The following is a 20387-nucleotide window of genomic DNA, read 5'->3' on the forward strand; positions in this document are numbered from 1 at the left end:
CACCTGAGCTGCCGCCCTGCTCGGCTCATCCCTCCGTGCGCTTCAGTGACGTTTTCCCAGCCTGGCCCAGGGCGCTCCCCTCCCTCCCTCGGCGGTCGCTCCCTCCCTCCCCCTTCCTCTCCCCCAGCCTCCCCTCCCCGTGCGCCCCCTCCCTCGGAGCGGGAGCAGGGAATCCCACGCCCTTGCACCAGCCCGGGGGCTCGGACGGGCCCGGGAGCCGCTGGTCGCCAATCACCGTGCGGTGGAGAGGCGGGCGCTCGGCTCCGGCGCGCTGGGGGAGCCAGCTGGCTCTGCTGGCCCCGGGAGCCTCAGACTCTCACACCCGACACAGACAGACGCACGGACGGGAGGGCAGGCGCGAACAGAGTCCGCCGGCCGTCTGCGCTCGGAGGCGCGCGCCAGCCCTGGCCCGGGGCTCCCCCGTGCCGCCTCCGGGAGCCGCAGGCGGCGCTGTACAGGCCGGCGCCGGCGGGAGGGAGGTCGCGCGGGCGGCCGGAACCGGGGAGGCCCGGCGCGCCCGGCCCGCGATGTGAGCGGCGGCGGCTCCCACCTGGCGCCGCACCTGGAGCGCCGCGCTCCGGGGCGGCGGGGAGGATGTGCGCCGCCCGCAGCCGCCGCGCCCGCACCTGACCATGGAGTGCGCCCTCCTGCTCGCGTGCGCCCTCCCCGCCGCCCGCTCGGGCCCGCCGTGGGGGCCGGCGGGACGGGGGCGCGTGGCTAAGGCAGGTGCCCGGCGGGGAGGCGCCGACGGCGGGTGGCCGGGGACCCCAGCTCCGCCGCGCTCCTCACGCACGGTGTCACCTTTTCTCTTGCAGGCGCTCCAGCTCTGCTGCCTTTGCTGTGCGTCGGTCGCCGCAGCCTTAGCCAGTGACAGCCGAGGCGGCGGCGGCAGCGGATTAAACCACGGTTCGTATTCGCCCCCCCGCCCCCCCCCCACAGAAGGGCCTCTCCAGGCACTTTGTCCCTTCCTTCCCCCCAAAGAGAGAAAGGGCAGACGAGGCCACCCCTCCCCCCCACGTGGCAGGTGTGCGCGCGTCCTGGAAGCGGTTCCTGTTTGGAGATGGGGGATGTGGCCCGGACTCTGAACTTATCGGAAGAATCAGTGCCTCAAGCTGCAAGTCACATAAATGAGAAAACAATACTTTCCCTCGTTCACAGACGGCTGGTTTAAAAAAAAAAAAAAAAAATTCCGTGCTGCGGTGAGAAATTAGAAAGTGAGTGGATATTGACCAGGTAGCTGATATCAAAGGGCACCTTCCTCATCTGCTTCCTCTTCCGGGAAAGGACATGCCTCCTTCTTCCCCCATCTTCCCTCCCCCCACTTCACTCCTGTCCCCTTTCTCCTTTTCCTTCCTTCTTTCTCCCTTTTCTCTTCCCTCGTATCACTGATTCCCAAAGATGACTTTTAGAGAGAGGAAAGCAGGTAGCCTCTGGCAGGGTGGGGGGGCGCGCGGGGGGGGTTGCTTTATCTCCTTTGAAGTTCCCTCGCTTCAGACTTCCAGAACACTCTTTACTTCTGTCATTTATTAACTTCTCCCTGGCACCTGGAAGGAAAATCCTTGTTCCATTGTTCCCATCAGCTCCTGGAGAACAGCTGATTCCTGATCCAAGGTTTCTATAGCAAGACCTTGATGTCTAGCTGGGGGTTTATCATTTTTTAGTCTTGCAGGGTTACCTCCTCCTCTCAGGGGACCAGGGATCATACTGGGGAGAGAGGGGATGGCAGAGTCATGGAGAAAGGCTGCGCCGCCAGCGAGTGGGTGAGTGAGGGGACAGGGGAGAGCCAGGAATTTGCCCTTGAGACATTCACCTTTTGTCCAACCAGAAAAGCTGGCTGCAGTTTCTAAAACAACCCCTCATTGTTTCATCAGGGCCAAATGGCTGGAGGTCCCCTCCACTCCAGCTACCACCTGTAAGGACCTCATCTTTAGGTAGCCCCTGAGCCGATTCATCAGATCACTCACTACAGGGGCTCTGACGGCCCCTCTTCCCATCAGGGACTGAATATTACCATCAGCTGCTCGTTCATTCTCCCCTTGGAAACAAACTGGTAGCAGGTGTCTGGGTGGGGGGCTTTGCAGGCTGATTCTGCAGACCGCTGGCTGGTTAAGGCTTCTGCGTGTTCTCCCAGCTAAGAGCAGGCAGAGTTTCAGATGGCTTTGGTCAAGAAGGTAAGAATCAGCTTATAGAGACTGTGTCTGAGCACATGTCAGGGATGGTTTTCACAATTAGGTTTTAGTATGGGCGAGGGAGAAGGTGGTTTGTCCCTAGGAAAAAGCTGTGTTTAATCAAAAGCCACATACCAGGAAAACAGCATAGTAGCAATTTTTAAGAGAAGAGAAATCATGTATATCCTGCTCAGCTTTTTTAAGGTTAAGAGAAAAACATTTTTTTCAATTGCTTTTTACTATGCATGTCAATTAGATAGTATTTCTAGTTAAAGGAGTGAAGAAGAAAATGGGGAGGATGGCAAGAACATTGTAAGAATGAATTTCTCAAGCAATGTGAGTAACAGATGGTTCATACACAGAACATAGTTGAAAATTATTGTCATATTGGGATTTTTTTTTCTAATGTAGGACCAATTAGAGTATCACTCGTTGATCCCTGCTAGCTACAGGGCTTCTGTTCATTCCTTAGCTTTTTTCTTTCTTGTCTCTTCTTGTTTTTTTTTTTCTTTTTTCTTTTTTCCGGTTGTTGACTATTTTGGGAAAAGGGAAATTCCTCTTTTCCTCCAGTAACCAAGGACCCAAGTGACTCAAACATGCCTCTTGGTTACTCAGAATCTTTCTAAACACGGTCCAAATTAGTTTCCCGTTCTGTGCCTAGAAAGTGGAAATACAGAGCGTTTTTTAATGGGCAGAAGGCATATTCCAAATCATCTTGTGGGATGATACTTTTCAATTTCAATGTCATGTGATAGAAAACAGTTTGCTGGCCTCATTTTTTTCAAGCAGCAAATTGTTTAACTTCTCTTCTCTGGGACAAGCAGTAATTAGCGCTGCTCTAGGGAGCAACAGTGAAGGTATTTTTAAACACGTCTTTCCAGGTGTCCCCTGATCTGACACGCCCCCACCAACATGTCTGAGCAATTTTCAGCAACAGACTGTAGTGGGAAGTTCTGACAATTTCGAGGCATTTTTATGTATCCACTCTATTTTACGCTTACGATTAAATGGAATTGTCCCAGGGAAAGCTCCTTTGTAAAACGTTGAGTGATACAAGTGCTGGAGTTTTATTATCACATATAATTAATATTGGAAACATAAAACTACAGTTACTTGTTAATTACCTGAGACTTCATCTCAAGTTACTCAGTGCTGTGAGTTACATTTGAAATTTAAACTCTGTCCCCCCCACCCCAGTGCTCCCAATGTAGTTTAAACACAAAGGTGTCATCTTGGAAAAAAGTGTTCCTTTCTTGGCTTTGTGGTTTTTATAGTTATTAATACTGTCTCCCCCAAATCAACTTTTATGTATGGATGACGCTATGACTAATATATAAAAAGTCCATCTCTCTCTGCAGACCATGAGAGTTGTGGCATTTTCCATGAAACATTCTTGACATTCAACAAGATGGTGCTTGACTCTTAGTTTCTGTAGGAATTGCTGTGGCAGAGCTAATTGTCAAGATCACAGAATTCTCCTTGTCATGAGCTGCTCTGAATTATATGTAGTTTAGGTGCATGGCAATAGAACAAGTATCTTTCAGCTGTGTGTTGCTCTTTGCCAGCCTTTTGGAAAGGGACCCTCGGGCACTGTGGGCTGTGGGTGCTGACAGCGAAACCTTTCCCATTGCAGATTACGTCTTTGTCACGCCGGTAGAAGTGGACTCGGGCGGGTCCTATGTTTCACACGACATTTTGCACAACGGCAGGAGAAAGCGGTCGGCGCAGAGTGCCAGCAGCTCCCTGCATTACCGATTTTCAGCATTTGGACAGGAACTACACTTAGAACTTAAGCCCTCGGCGATCTTGAGCAGTCACTTTATTGTCCAGGTACTTGGAAAAGATGGTGCTTCAGAGACTCGGGAACCCGTGGTGCCAAGATGTTTCTATCAGGGATTTATCAGAAACGACAGCTTGTCCTCCGTCGCTGTGTCTACATGTGCCGGCTTGGTAAGCACCCCCTGCTCCCTCTTGCCTGTGTTTTGTGTAACTGGAATGAACAGATGTCTGCAATCCTAAGTACTCTTGCAGCCAGCTCCACACATTCACACTGTCAGCTTTGATACGTATAATATTCTCAATTGAATTAATCTAATCTGCTCCCAGAAAAAGAAAATCTATCTAAAAGAACTTTAATTACCATTTAGAACGTTCTTTTGATGTTTAATGGTCTGGGCCTCTTCATTTTCCATGTTTGAGACGATCCCCCAAGGAAATTAATTTGATGGATGCCATTCGCTTTGGAAAGTCTTGAGAGACCAGGCTTTATATAAATCTAACAAGCTGCGTGCCTCTACAGTGCTTTGAAACAGGGAAAACTGTATTTAATGCAAAAGTGCATTCACTGCCCTGGGAAGCCCAACCTTCCCTGTGGAAGGGAGGCCTCTTGTTTTCTTTCAACTAATCTGTTCATGTTGTCCTGCTCGCATAAGGCGTCCTTTTTGAGTGTGTTGTGGTGTGTTCAGGGGCTGGTGGGATTAAGTGTGGCATCCGGGAAGGCAGGACACTTAAAAACATTTGGGACAAGCGTTATTTCCTCTTGTGTAATCCTCAACTGTTGGGCTCGAGACCAAGAATATTGGTATAAATGATGCTTGTCTCAGGATTCAGTCATCTGTGAGGCAATAAATGGTGATCTGGGTTGATTTCATCTTGTGTTGCAATTAAGAAGCGTCTGTAACTGACAGAAGAGTTTGTGTGTGTTGAGACACACCATGGTCATGCTATGGTGTGGCTAGAAGAAGGAAAATGTGAGAAAGCCCAGCTGAGGATGTAGTTAGTGTAAAGTACATGATACATCATGACTGAGCAAGAGGGAGGGGCTTAGGTGCTGGTGAATGAAGACTCCCATGTTCTTGGCTAGCTGAAACTTTATTATTTAACTTTTTTGTTTTCATATTGTGACTTGACACGTAGTTAAAATCTTTTATCACAACCAGAGTTACGATATTTTTTCGTATGGTCTTTAAACTATAGAGCGAAGCAAAGATTTAACAATTCCCGGCTAAGCTGGATCTGTTTAAATGAACAATATGGCTTACTAGTGACCTATATATTCTAAGATAGTTACACATACCTAGGCAGCCTGCACACACGTGAATATATCTTGTTTTTGTTGTTTGGTTGGTTTGGTTGTCATAAGTCTCCTGCTCGTTTGGGAGCATCCTCCTCTTTTCCCTCTCTTCTGTCTATTCCAGTATCCTTATGTCTTCAGAAGGAGGTTAGGCCCTCCATCACAGTGGCTTAAACTATCCCATTCCAGATAACCCAGTGGTCTGTCTGGGCTTCCCAGACAGAGTAGTCTGTCTGGGCTTCCCTGGTGACGCACTGGTTGAGAGTCCGCCTGCCGATGCAGGGGACACGCGTTCGTGCCTCGGTCCGGGAGGATCCCACATGCTGCGGAGCGGCTGGGCCCGTGAGCCATGGCCGCTGAGCCTGTGGGTCCGGAGCCTGTGCTCCGCAACGGGAGAGGCCACAACAGTGAGAGGCCCGCGTACCGCAAAAAAAAAAAAAAAAAAAAAGTAGTCTGTCCAAGTTCATCTTTCATACCAGCCCTTACCAGTAGGACCTTGGGCAAGTTATGAATCTCTCTGTGTTGTAGTGTCTCTCTCTCTACAATGGGAATAACAGGAGGGTTTACAGCACTGTGGGGATAAAGTGACTTCTTACATGGAAAGTGCTACAGCAGCTCTTGGAAGGAGCTTATCTCCCCGTGGTTAATGCGCTCAATATTCCACTTTCTGTGAGTGATAGGAAATCTGACCAATTATCCCATATTCATAGATGTTAGGTTGTTTCTCCTAAGAAGGAGATTCACTTTTGAACAGGGAATGACCACTTAACACATAGAATGAGGCAAGTTAAAAAGTTCCATCTTTGGGCTGAAGGTGAAAGAAGTCATTGGCAACCGCATCTGCCCGTGTATGAGGACGATATAATTTTTTTTCTTTGCATACCAATCTGATTTTTGTTTGTTTTTATCTTTTTTTTTTTTTTTTTGCGGTACGCGGGCCTCTCACTGTTGTGGCCTCTCCCGTTGTGGAGCACAGGCTCCGGATGCGCAGGCTCAGTGGCCATGGCTCACAGGCCCAGCTGCTCCGCGGCACGTGGGATCTTCCCGCACCGGGGCATGAACCCCTGTCCCTTGCATCGGCAGGTGGACTCTCAACCACTGCGCCACCAGCAAAGCCCTGTTTTTATCTTTTTAATTCAATTTTTATTTTATATTGGACTGTAGTTGATTTACAATGTTGTGTTAGTTTCAGGGGTACAGCAAAGTGACTGAGTTATACATATACATATATGCATTCTTTTTCAGATTCTTTTCCCATATAGGTTATTACTGAATATTGAGTAGAGTTCCCTGTGCTATACAGTAGGTCCTTGTTGATTACCTAGTTTATATATAGCAGTGTGTATATGTTAACCCCAAACTCCTAATTTATCCCTCCCTCCCACCTTTCCACTTTGGTAACCATAAGTTTGTTTTCAAAGTCTGTGAGTCTGTTTCTTTTTTGTAAATAAGTTCATTTGTATCCTTTTTTTTAGATTCCACATATAAGCAAAATCATATATTTGTCTTTCTCTGTCTGACTTACTTCACTTAGTATGATCATCTCTAGGGCCATCCATGTTGCTGCAAATGGCATTTCATTCTTTTTTAATAAGGCTGTTATAAATTGAAATCATGAAACTCACAATCTGTTCCTACTTTTCAACAAGCCAGCCACATATACTTAATTAACTTTAGTTCTGTAGGCCTCAGTTTCCTCTCCTGAGCCATGTGAAATTATTTCTAAGACCACGGCCATCTCCAGGCATCTGACTCCAATTATCCAATTGTTTGGGCCCATGGGGCATGGGATAGGGAGAGGATCAAGCTTATCCCCCTTGCATTACCCACCTCCCCAAGTCCCTGCCAAACAACAGCAAAATACAGACACAGCCATCCTCAATCAAACAATAAGAAAAATAAAACAAGAGGACAAAACCACGAATGAGAAGCTGAGACACTGCTCTGTATTAATGTCTGTAACTTCTACTGAAAAGTGCAAAAATGTATATACAGAAAAATGCAAAAATCGTGGAGTACAGCCTAATGAATTTTTACAAAGTTCACACCGCTGTAACCAACAACCAGATCAAACAGGACATTACCAGTGTCCCAGAAGACCCCTACCGCACATCCCCTTCCAGTCACTGTCCACCAGAAGTAACCACTATCCTAATTTGTAACATAGCTTAAGTTCACCTATTTAAAATTTTTTTACCTAAGAGAGGGTCATACAATAAATCCTCTGTATGAATATTCTACATTGTTTCCATCTAATTGTTGGTGGCATTTAAACTGTTTCCAGTTTGGGGCTGTTAGGAGGAGTAATACTAAACATTCTCGTCTATGTCTTTTGGTGAGCTTATGGACACATTCTGTTGGAAACATACCAAAGACTGGAGTTGCTGGGTCATAGGTTAATATATATGTTCTCCCTAAAGCAAAATAGCGGTCAGTGTGGTCAGTGTTCGTTTGTTGGTTTTGCAGCTAGCCCTTACACAGGCAGCATTCACCCTAAGCAGGGAGAGTGGCACCACCCAGCGCATTCCCCAGGAACTGCACTTACCACTATTTTCCTAGGTTCTGCCAAACAGCTTTTCAGAGCGGTTGCACTCATTTACACGGCCATCAGCAGTGTATAAGAGTTCCAGTTGCTCCACATTCTCATCAACACTTGCTGTTGTCTGTCTTTTCCATTTTTGCCACTCCCATTGATGATGTGAAGCAATATCACACAATAGGTTTAGTTTGCATTGTTCTGATGGTTAATGAAGTTGAGTATCCTTTCTTATGCCTGCTGGCCACTTGTATACCCTCTTTTGTGATATCATATATGGACAAGAAGTATTATACGGGTTTTCCCTGTTATCTGAACGTAGAGTGTTCCTATGAAATCTTTTGTAAGCCAAAATTACAAAAGCAAAGAAGCAATTACCTTAGGACACATCTTGGCAATGAATGCACAAAATAAATTGACATAAAGCACAAGTGCTCACATAGTTCAGAGCTACAGTGGCTTGATGCAGAGATTCTTAGTGCAGTTCCTGGGGAAGGAGCTGGGTGGTGCCACTCTCCCTGCTGAGGGTGAGGCTGCCTGTATAAGGGTTAGGTGCAAAACCAGCAAACAAACACTGACCACACTGATCGCTATTTTGCTTTGGGTTTTTTTTTTCCCCCCATAAAAACGAAAATCCTCTTTGTATTTCTTTTGGTTAGCAAAAAACAGGTGCTAATTGGGTTTTTCGTAAAAGCAAAGTGACACAAAGCAAACTTGTGAAAGTGGAGGACTCCTGTAAATGTTTTCAGCCCAAATTGTGGTGCTTTTTCCTTTCTTTGTGAATAGAAACAAGACTTCTGAGCAAAAACACCTTTGCCAACTTAGCATCTTTGATATCATGGCTTTGCATCTCTAACAGTGCGTTGACCTGCGTATGAAACACTATTGAATAGCAATAGTGAACCCTGGGAAATCACTTGAGGCTCCACATTGAGAAATCACTTCTCTAGGCCCATTGAGAGATGGGGATGGAGGGAAATAATCACTCCAGGAGGAAGAATTTTTCCTTCTAGCTACCCAGAACCCATGAACACTGCTCACCTTCTTTGGTCAAACAAGGGGTTCCTAAAGTGAATTAGCAAGTGCTGTAATGCATTCAGAGTAGTGTATGATTCAAGGGTTCAGGAGATGGGCAGGTCTCTAACATGCTTGGTGGATGGGCAGGTCTCTTACACGCTTATCAAAGTTCACAAGCCAGAAGAGATAAACGACTCTTCTTCCACGAATACAGAAACTGACATGAGGTGAAGGAAACTGAGATGAATCTTCTTCCACCTGAAGTGTCTGCATTGGTGTTTCACCAAGAGGGCAGCTGGCAACTGGCATCAGAGTGACTTTCAAGGTTCTAGCAATTTCCTAGTGTGCATCAGTGTGTATTAAAAAAATGATAAGTCCCCTTTAGATAATAGAGTACTGACAGGAAAGCTAACCATTATCTTGACTTGCTAGGGAAACCCCAAGAGCAAGTGAGAAAGGGTGGAGGGGTTCTAATAGTGAAATATATTTGCATACATACATATTCCAGTTAGGATTTCTCCAGCAGGGAATTTAATAATTCAGAATTAAACTATACTCAAAATAATCTCTTAAAATGTATCCCCCCCAAGATGGGTCTCATTTTATTCAGGAGTTAAGTAGGCAGTTATTTACTTGGAATAATCCATCAAACAGGAGTTGCAAACTTCCATGAGTGAATCCTGGCTACTGTTATGTCTGGAGGGGGTGTTTTTAAAAATTTTTATTGGAGTATAGTTGCTTTACAATGTTATGTTAGCTTCTACTGCACAGCAAAATGAATCAGCCATACATATACATATATCCCATCCCTTTTGGATTTCCCTCCCATTTAGGATACCACAGTGCATTAAGTAGAGTTCCCTGTGCTATACAGTATGTTCCCATCAGTTGTCTATTTTATACATAGTATCAATAGTGTATATGTGTCAATCCCAATCTCCCAATTCCACCCCTCTCCTTTCCCCCTTGGCATCTGTATGTTTGTTCTCTACGTCTGTGTCTTTATTTCTGCTTGGCAAATGAGGTCATCTGTAAGATTTTTTTAGATTCCACATATATGCATTAATATACAACATTTGTTTTTCTCTTTCTGACTTACTTCACTCTGTATGACAATCTCTAGATCCATCCACATCTCTACACATGACCCAATTTCGTTCCTTTTTATGGCCGAGTAATATTCCATTGTATATACGCACCACATCTTCTTTATCCATTCCTCTGTTGATGGACATTTAGGTTGCCTCCATGCCCCGGCCATTGTACATAGTGCTGCTATGAACATTGGGGTTGCATGTGTCTTTTTGAATTATGGTTTCCTCTGGGTATATGCCCAGTAGTGGGATTGCTGGGTCGTATGGTAGTTCTATTTTTAGTTTTTTAAGGAACCTCCATACTGTTCTCCATAGTGGCTGTATCAATTTACATTCCCACCAACAGTGTAGGAGGGTTCCCTTTTCTCCACACCCTCTCCAGCATTTATTGTTTGTAGATTTTTTGATGATGGCCATTCTGACCAGTGTGAGGTGATACCTCATTGTAGTTTTGATTTGCATTTCTCTAATGATTAGTGATGCTGAGCATCTTTTCATGTGCTTCTTGGCCATCTGTATGTCTTCTTTGGAGAAATGTTGTTTAGATCTTCTGCCCATTTTTGGATTGGGTTGTTCGCTTTTTTTGATATTGAGCTGCATGAGCTGCTTGTATATTTTGGAGATTAATCCTTTGTCAGTTGCTTTGTTTGCAAATATTTTCTCCCATTCTGAGGGTTGTCTTTTCATCTTGCTTATGGTATCCTTTGCTGTGCAAAAGCTTTTAAGTTTTTTAAATTTTGAATGCCTTTCAACAGGAACAAGCTCTCTCCAGCTCACCACTGCCCCCTATGTCTGGCTGCCTTACATCCTGTGAAGGTTATCTAGGTTTGCAGAACTTTGTCCCAGAGTCTCAGGGTTGCAGATGAGCCCAATCTAATCACTGTCTGCCATGCACGTTCTTTTGACCATATCCAGCTTCTCCTTGTCCACCATGTTGATGAAACTGTCATTACATCCAGGAAGCCTATGCCATTGTCAGGAGACCCTTCATCTTGATGTTGAACTACATTCAACCTGCCTTCTTATGACTTTCACCTGTATTTCTTAATTTCGTTTTCTGGGATGCTAGGACAAACCTGTGTCTTTCTTCCTACATAGGAGATCTCAAAGCCCCTTTTGCCCCCAATTTTTCTACCTCGGCATTCCTTTTTCAGGAAGACGGTAATTTTCAGAGTGTGGTCAGCTGGATTAGCTTAACTTGAGGTGTTGAAAATGTCAATGTCTTTACATACAACAGAAGGTCAGGGAGGCTGGGCCCAGGAGTATGTATTTTTATTTCTCCAAGTGATTCTAATACATATTAACATTAGAGAACCATTGGATTAAGACATTGGACATATAGGCAAGTTTGTTTCTTAATTGCTGTTGGTTTGACAGACTGAGCCCATTTCTGCAACTTAGTAGAAATGTCACATTTGGAGAACTGACCGGAAAGATACACTGAATGACTCTGTCATTCAACTATTGATGGGCTTCTGTTATATCAGGCAGTGTTCAGGGCACAGGGTGGAAAAAGCTGCAAGCAAGGTGGATGCTGTATTCTGTGTCACTGGATTTCATTCTAAGGAAGAAATGGAGTGGTGATATTAGACCCAGAAATGCTATTTTATTTTGAACCAGGCTGTGATTCAGCAGAGCCCTGGAACAAAGGGTTCATGGAGTATGGTTTTAGGTTAGGATGTTAACAACTCAGAAATGTCCTATGTTAAAGACATTTGCTTAACTCTGTTTAAAAAGTTTCCTTAACTTATTTGACTGTGGAAACTTTTTTTTCAAGGAACCTCTCTTCATAGTCTGGTAGTGACAAGAAAATCACCGAAGCACTAATTCCCAAAAGAGGTACTATAATATTATATATTGATTTCTAACTAAGAGGTATTCCAGCCATAAAAGGGTTTTATGACCCTATAAGTGGTATCATGGTCATATATTCCAATAAAATTCGGGAAACTCTTATTAAGCAAATGTCTTTGCTCTAATACATTTCTCACCTTTTAATGTGCTAATGTGCATTGTGAAGCTCCAAGAGGTGGAATTTTGATACTAATTTGACTACTTCCCCATCCCGTCTTTTAAGCCATGCTTCCATCCACAACTTGCCCAGGGTTCCATGGTTCACCATGAAAGAACAATTCTTAGGTCTGAGATTATTTGTACTTTATTGGTACCAGATGAATCCAGTTACCGCGTACGTCTTCCAGTTGGGAAAATGCACCTCTTGCTTAAATTCTGGACACTCAGCTCCAATGTGAAGATCAAGCCAAGAGGCATGCAAAAATGCCACCCGTATAGCATTTCTGCCCAGATCTGTGATACGTGGGTACTTTACCTCTGATTAATCACCTCAGCAGGGGGCCCAGCTGGCGGGAGTGGTAGAAAGCTGTGCTGTTCCTTTGGCATCTTCTGTCCAGACTCTGATTAGGATCCAGCCTCAGCATCACATCAGGGGCTCAGAGTGGAATATGTACCACGAAATCCCTCCAGCCTTGACTGCCAATGCACTGTCCAATTTTGTCACTTGGTTTTCCTTCCTTTGCTTTTGCTTTGTCTGCAACAATTAAACTATAAGTGGTGTTTCTCTTCCATGGCTGGCTGCCCTAATGTCCCCATTGTCTCTTTCTTAGTGGTGGCCTTTTTGGACTATGACGGCAGGGACCCATTCTCCGGAGAGCCTAGGTCCCTGAAAGGAGCTTTGGAAGCAGTTGGTTTCAATAGGCAGTAGGGGAACACTTTGATCTCCTTTTTTTTCAGAAGTATTTTATGACTCAGAAAGCTCAGCCATTGAGTTGTCTGTTGCTGGTCGCCGGCTGCCCGGTAGTCTTTAGAAAGATTTCCATTCATAAAAGGGCTGAAGTTAAATGACCTTAGTCCAGACAGGCAGAAAGAAAGCAGGCTCTTCTGCTTTGTGGGGCCTCGTTAACCAGCAGAGGTTTGCTGCGTGACACACACCCCCTTGGAACTTTTTGGTCACTTGAGAGGATCACGTGAGGTTAAGGATTAGACTGGGTTCTATTTACAAGTTTTTGGACACAGGCTGACCCAAATCAGAGATGTTTTCTTAGGTTATGCCTTGTTTCATCAAGGAAAGATTTTTTTTTTTCCTCTTTCCTGTATGCTCCTTTCAGACATGATGTGTGAAGATGATTATTTGCTCATAACAACACTTTTAGCAAAATGCCAGTCTTTTTCTTAAAAAAATTGCCGAAGTGTTCTGATGACAGGATTTATGATGTACACTGAAGTGGAAATGCCTTTGAACTTAGCTTTCAGTCTCCAATCCTAAGTTTTGTTTTTAATCATGAAAGACTCTTTTTAAAAACAATTACAAAGAAAAATCTAAAATATCAAGATTCATCATTTTGGCAACTGTGTGTAAAGTATCTTGTGAGTTTTGTAGATATTTTGACTGTGTCGTGTTTCCTGAGTACCAGTGTCTCTCTAGAAAAATTCAGTTCTCTGAAGACTAGGAAGCGTGTTGTATACTGAACTCGTTCTTTGTGTTATTTTGATATTTAAAACAAATGTAAAGTTCTTTCATCCTAATAAAGCATATCTAGGTTTCATTGAACAAAAAGCAAACAAAAAAAACCCACCAAGGTTCTTGCCAGGGGGCGGGACCCCCAGGCTGATTTGAAGGGTGCTCTCATGGGAGGGTGAAAGGCTGTTCCTTCCTCCCCATGCTCTCTGCCTGTTAGAGGATGGCCACTGAAGCATCCGTCTCCCCAAGGGCCACAATTGTGAGTCTTGGGCTCTGCGCCTCAGTTTCCTCATCTGTAAAGAGATGAGAAATGGGCAGTGGTAACTCGCTCTCTCAGAATTGTGACGAGCTGTGAATGAACTCTATCCTCAATTATTCTTTTCATTGTTGTTTGTTTTTGTATTGAGTTATAGTTGGTATACAATATTATAAAGTTACAGATGTTCAATGTAGTGATCCACGATTTTTAAGGGTCATACTCCATTTATAATTATTATAAAATATTGGCTATATTCCCCATGTTATACAATATATCCTTGTAGCTTATTTTATATGCAATAGTTTGTACCTCTTACTCTCCTACCCTTATATTGCCCCTCCTCCTTCCCTCTCCCCACTGGTAACCACTAGTTTGTTCTCTATATCTGTGTGAGTTTACTTCGTTTCGTTCTATTCACTAGTTTGTTGTAGTTTTGAGATTCCCTGTGTAAGCGATACCATACAGTATTTGTCCTTCTCTGTCTGACTGACTTCACTTAGCATAATACCCTCCAAGTCCACCCATGTTGCTGCAAATGGCACAATTTCATTCTTTTTCAGTAGTATTCCATTGTGTGTGTGTGTGTGTGTGTGTGTGTGTGTGTGTGTGGAGATACACACACACATCTTCTTTATCCATTCATCTGTTGATGTACATTTAGGTTGCTTCCGTGTCTTGGCAATTGTAAGTCATGCTGCTATGAGCACTGGGGGTGCATGTATCTTTTTGCATTACTGTTGTTGCTTTCAGATATAGACCCAGGAGTGGAATTGCTGTGTCATATGGTAGTTCCTTGATTATTCTTGACTTTGGTCTCTGAGAGGGTCTAGGAAGGAAATGGTAATTGAAGCTCCTGCCCTGGAGCCTTTTCAAGCTCCTCAGAACAGGAAATGAGCCCTTGGATGTTGGCAGTCATCCTGGTGAGAGTCCTGGGGGTTTTGTGGGGGAAGGTAACTACTACTTGATCAACTATGAAGACATAAAATGAGAGGAAGATAAAGAATCAAAGAGGAAGGAGCAAAGAAATCGATAAAGATGGGGATCAAGGCACATAAGATAAAGCAGGGCAGTGTAATGGCTTTGAACTCAGACTCTGAAACCCCAACTGTGGCCTTTACTGTGTGACCCAGGTCAAATTATTTACCCTCTCTGGGCTTAATTTCTTCCCTGGCCAGATGAAGATAATGGTAGTTCCTCCCTCAGGTTTATGGATGCTTAATTGAAACAAAAATGGTCCATGAACAATGCTAAAAAACAGTGCCTGGCACATAGTAATAACACTGATAGTGTGATAACATATCAAGTAGTAATTGGTATTATTATAGCAGAATTGGCTAATGCCAATCCACCTTACTACCCACAGACAGTAAAGTTTTAGTCTAGATATTAATAACGGTTTATATTGATTGAGCATGTATTGAATTATTAAAACTGGCACCATGGAGAGGAAGATTCAGCTAAGACACAGATGAGGCCTTAATGATATTTAACCACCAGTTGGCATATTGCTATTCAAGGTCTAAAGTAGCAATTTTTTTCCCCATGCGCTTGAAAAAGACTTGGGCACTTTGGAGGGGAAAAAAAACTACATATATTTAGGCTCCGCCTCTGAACATTCAGTAGGTACTACGTAGAGCCTGTGTGTCCACTTGAATAAAGGAAAGAAAAGCTTCGCAGAGGGTTCCGGGGGCACTGGGGACTGTGAATCGTTGTCCTAAAGAAGTCTGCAAAGAACCTTCTCCGGGGAGATAGAGACTAGTGGAACATGCTTTTGGAGAATTGTTTTTGCTTTTGGAATGCATCACACCTTGTAAGTGTGGTCATCGATGCTCTGACTGGCGTTAGGCAGTGTGTGCACTAAGGGGGGCAGGTGGGGTGGCTAATGTGAATCCAAATGTACAGATGGTTCTTGTTTCTATATTATAGGACTTCTCAGTGGCAAGTATTAGAACAACTCCACCTTGAACTTGGTTAAGCATAAGAAAATATATTTTTTGGCCCTGGGATAAGCTTTCCTCACTCTCTCTCTCTGTCTCTCCCCCTCCCCCCTCCTCCTCTTTCCTTCTTCCCTCCCCCACCTTGTACTAGAGGACTAGCTTTCAGCAAGGCTGGACCCAAGCCACTCAATGACATAATCACTGCCCTCTTTCTATCAGTCTTTCAGCTCTTTTTGCTCTTCCATCTTGCCCTCCTGCGTGCAGGACCACCCGAATTCCAGACGTGATTCAGACGTTTCACTGGGTGCCTGGTATCTCGTGTGACTTACGGAGCAGTAACTCCGCAGTTGTAACCTATATCCTGCGTGAGAACAAGTAGGTGGGGCTCTGGGCTGCATTTGCTCTCCCACCTGTCAGTAAGCCTCAGAGGGCCACAGTCAAACCATCTGTGTGTGCAAACAAGACTAAATCGTATTTTGGTTTCTGTATTGGCATGTGAATTAACGCACAGAAGGAGGTCTGGGATCATGCACCGCAAGCCAAGAGCTCCACAGTTACCTCTCAGTTTGAAGCTCTTTTTGAAACCAGAGTTGATTCTTTCTGTTGTGTGTGTGCCCTTAGAATGTACATAAATTGTGTTAGCCAGTACTCTTTCTGAAGCACTTTTTTTTTTGGTGGAGAAGAAGTGCTTAAAAATAATGTGTATCTTGGAGTTCCTTATCACGACATTAGCAAGCATCTGTCTTATTCTTTTAACTGCTGTATATTTAATCATTCCCTTCAGATTAATATATTTGTTTCCAGTTTCGTTTTTTTTTTTGCTGTTGCTGAAAGAGCATGCATATGTATGGGTCTTCTTTGTGTGTGTGGCGGGGGGGGTTATTTTTTTAACATCTTTATTGGAGTATTAGCTGCTTTACAATGTCGTGTTAGTTTCTGCTGTACAACAGAGTGAATCAGCTGTATGTATACATACATCCCCATATCCCCTCCCTCTTGAGCCTCCCTCCCACCCTCCCTTTCCCACCCCTCTAGGTCATCACAAAGTATTGAGCTGATCTCCCCGTATATGCGTCTTCTTAGTTGCATGCAATTCTGTATTTTATGAGAGAGACAGACAGAAAGACCTACTTTGTGAAAAGCTGAGATGCCAAACACATATGGGATATAAGCTATGGCCGGAGATTGACTTGCTGATACTGACATTATCCACCCAATATCACTATCACCTTGGTTGTGTAACATGCAAAGTTACTGAGAACTCACTTCATTCTTTGTTTTCCATGAGCCTAAGACAGTGGCTTAGAAAACCAGTTCTCTCCAGTGGAGCATGTGTGCTGGTAAAATTGCATGGTTTCCCACCATCAACAATAAACAATTTAAGAGAAAACAGTACTGATTAATTCCTGAAGTCCAAGTATAAACAGGCCTAATGTTAACAGTGCACATGAAGGCTCTCATGACCCAAAATATTTGCCTGGGTTTCCTGCACATCTCTGTCCACAAACCCAGGAGTTCCTCCTCAGTTAGATCAAGTTATTCCCATGGAAGCGCGTTCCCACGGTTTTTTCTATCCAGTTACGACGGGGCCCCGTACACTCAAATGCCATAATACAAGTCTGGTGAGAGTGTTCTGTCTGGACTGCATGCTCACCTCTCCTGAAGGGATGCCTTTGATGTATGGAAGGATTTCATGTTCAGCTGAATTCTTTTGATTGCTTATTCATGCCACTGAGCTTTGAAATATCTTATCTGCCCTTATTACCACCGCAAGTCAAGGGGGCATGCTTTCTAATATAAATTATAAAGTGCACATCACTAATTTACTAGAAGCCAGCTATGTGCACACCCTTCTTTAGAACTGGCACTTGAAAGGGATTGAGATAAGCTAGTCAAAGGAGATTATCTCTCTCATTATTTACTGAGTTCTCCCACAGCAGAGTGCTGTTCGAGTGTCTGTGGGTCCATTCTGTGACTTTACAATTCCTCAACTCCCTTTCATATTTTACTTTGTCACTTCGAGGAGGCGAATGAAGAGTTACCCCAAATGAATTTCTCTGTCGATAAATAATGAACACAATTTTTATTTCTACCTTGATGGTCGAGTTGAGGTCTGTTGTAGGCAGCACAGAGATGTGGCTGAAAGAAAACATTACTGAAATGCGTTCTCCCTCTTTAAATATGCTAATGTATTTTCCTAAGGCTTAGTCTTATCTCAGGGTTTGACAGTCATTGTTTTCCTGTAAAAGGCACTGAAGTAAGATGAATTCCAGTCCCTTTAAAGGATTCCTTTTGTGCATAAAGCACATGCTAATTTCTGTTTAATATTATATATTTAGCACTGTCATTTATGATAAAATAATACCTAGGTCAGTGAGTCTCAGCATATAGAGCTTTAAAAAAATGTAGATGCCCAGAGCCTACCCCAGGCCAATGAAAGCAGAATAGCTGAGGATGAGGCCCAGGTATCTGTGTTTCTAAAAGACTCCCCAGTTTTTTCTAATGTGCAGTCAAGTTTGAGGACCCCTGCTCTAGATAAATGTCCTCAGGGGCTTTAGAGATGCTGTCACCTTAGAAATGCCTTGTGTGGTAATTTAAGAAGGCAGGATGATATATTAAAATGCATGGGATTTTAGAAGTTCATCTCTTTCACTTAAGAGTTACGTGATCTTGGTGAAATTATTCTTTTTAAAGACATTTTAATTTTAATTTATTTTTGGCTGCGTTGGCTCTTTCTTGCTGCTCATGGGCTTTTCTCTAGTTGCAGTGAGCGAGGACTACTCTTCGTTGTGGTGCGCCGGCTTCTCATTGTGGTGGCTTCTCTTGTTGTGGAGCACAGGCTCTCAGTGTGTGGGCTTCAGTAGTTGTGGCATGTGGGCTCAGTAGTTGTGGCACACGGGCTTAGTTGCTCCGTGGCATGTGGGATCTTCCCGGACCAGGGCTCGAACCCATGTCCCCTGCATTGGCAGGCAGATTCTTCACTGCTTCACCACCAGGGAAGTCCAGACATTTTATTTTGAAATAGTTTTAGACTCACAAACAGTTGCAAAGATAATATAGAGAGTTCCCATGTATCCTTCACCCAGCTTTGGGACATTATCAAATTATTTGAGAATCTAGTTTCCCTGACTGTAAAGCAGAGATTAAAAAAAAAAAACAAAAATCAGGGCTTCCCTGGTGGCACAGTGGTTGAGAGTCCGCCTGCTGATGCAGGGGACACGGGTTCGTTCCCCGGTCCGGGAAGATCCCACATGCCGCGGAGCGGCTGGGCCCGTGAGCCATGGCCGCTGAGCCTGCGCGTCCGGAGCCTGTGCTCCACAACAGGAGAGGCCACAACAGTGAGAGGCCCGCATACCACAAAAACAAACAAACAAACAAACAAAACCTTCAAAGTGAAACCGTACACCTAAGGTTGGGACTTGAACCCAGCCAAAACCGACACTGGGACTTGAACCCACTATCTTTTAATTGAGATCGCACACCTGGTCTCAGGACTTACTGAAGCTCCCGTTCTTTCTCTAATTGCAGAAAGAATTCAGTGAGACAAAGTCATAGGTAAGAAGTGGATTTATTTAGAGAGATACACATTCCATAGACAGAATGTTGTCCCTCTCAAAAGGCGAGAACGGCCCTGGGAGAAACACACTCCACAGACAGAGTGAGAGCCATCTGAGAAGGCGAGAGGCCCTGAAATATGGGTTGGTTAGTTTTTATGGGCTGGGTAGGTTCATAGGCTAATGAGTGGGAGGATTATTCCAACTATCTTGAAGAAGAGGCAGAGATTTCCAGGAATTGGGCCACGCCCACTTTTTGGCCTTTTATGGTCAGCCTCGGAACTGTCATGGCGCCTGTGGGTGTGTCCTTTAGCATATGCTAATGTATTACAATGAGCACATAATGAGGCTCAGCTGGAAGTCGAAACTTCTGCCATCTTGAACCTACTTGGTTCTAACCAGTTTATGTTGTATCCTCAAGGGCTATGTCATGCTTTTAGAGGTTGTGCCCCACCCCCTTCCCTCCTGTTTCAAAAGGGTTACCATGAGAATTAAATGAGATAATGATAACATATACAAATTGTGGGAGTAGAATTCTAAATTGGCCCCCAAGCTTCCCAGCCCCTGGTATATGCACACCTTCTCCGAGTGATTTGATCAACTGCTAATTTAGGTGCTGCTGGGAAAGGATTTTGCAGATGTAATGAAGGCTTCAAATCACTTGACCTTAAGACAGGAAGATTGTCCAGGTAGGTTTGACCTATTCTGTGATCACACAGAATCAGGAAAGGCAGAGAGTTTCGTAGCTAGGGGGATTTGACATGTGAAAAATTCTCCATTGCTGGCTTTGGAGGTGGAGGGGGCCACGTGGCAAGGAATGCAGGTGGCCTCTAGCTGATGGCCAGCAAGGAAACGGGGCCTTGGTCCTATAACTAGAAGGGACTGAACTGTGCCAACCGTCTGAATGAACTTGAAAGTGGATTCTTTCCCAGAGAAAGGAATGCAGCCTGGCTCAGGCAGAAATCCTGAGCAGAGAACCCAGTCACACTGTGCCCAGACTTCTGACTTGCAGAACTGTGAGCTAATAAATAGGGGTTATTTTTAAGCTGCTAACTAGGTGGTAATTTGTTCTGTAGCAATAAAAAACAAATGCAGAAAACGTCTAGAGTGCTTACTCTGTAGCTGGCTCAAGCACACGGTCCCTTCCCTTTGCAGAGTCACGGTCATCTGAGGTCATCCATCAGCCATTGATGCTGCCTCGTGGGGCAAGTGGGACAGTAGGTCCAAGGAGAAACAGCAAGCCTGCTTCGATTTCACTGTTTACACCTGCG

General features: G+C 44.4%; 1 protein-coding gene across 1 annotated transcript in view; it reads left to right on the plus strand.

Moving 5' to 3' along the window:
* Positions 1–632: 632 nt before the first annotated feature.
* Positions 633–20387, plus strand: part of ADAMTS18 (ADAM metallopeptidase with thrombospondin type 1 motif 18) — a gene marked incomplete at both ends in the record, with an annotated part of 157275 nt that continues 137520 nt past the window's right edge. Inside the window, 2 exons of the mRNA XM_079724025.1 lie at positions 633–906; positions 3802–4118. Of these exons, the coding sequence (XP_079580151.1) occupies positions 633–906; positions 3802–4118 (591 nt within the window). The remainder of the gene's footprint in view (positions 907–3801; positions 4119–20387) is intronic.

Source organism: Hyperoodon ampullatus, assembly GCF_949752795.1.
Source record: "Hyperoodon ampullatus genome assembly, chromosome: 18".
Classification (NCBI taxonomy): domain Eukaryota; kingdom Metazoa; phylum Chordata; class Mammalia; order Artiodactyla; family Ziphiidae; genus Hyperoodon; species Hyperoodon ampullatus.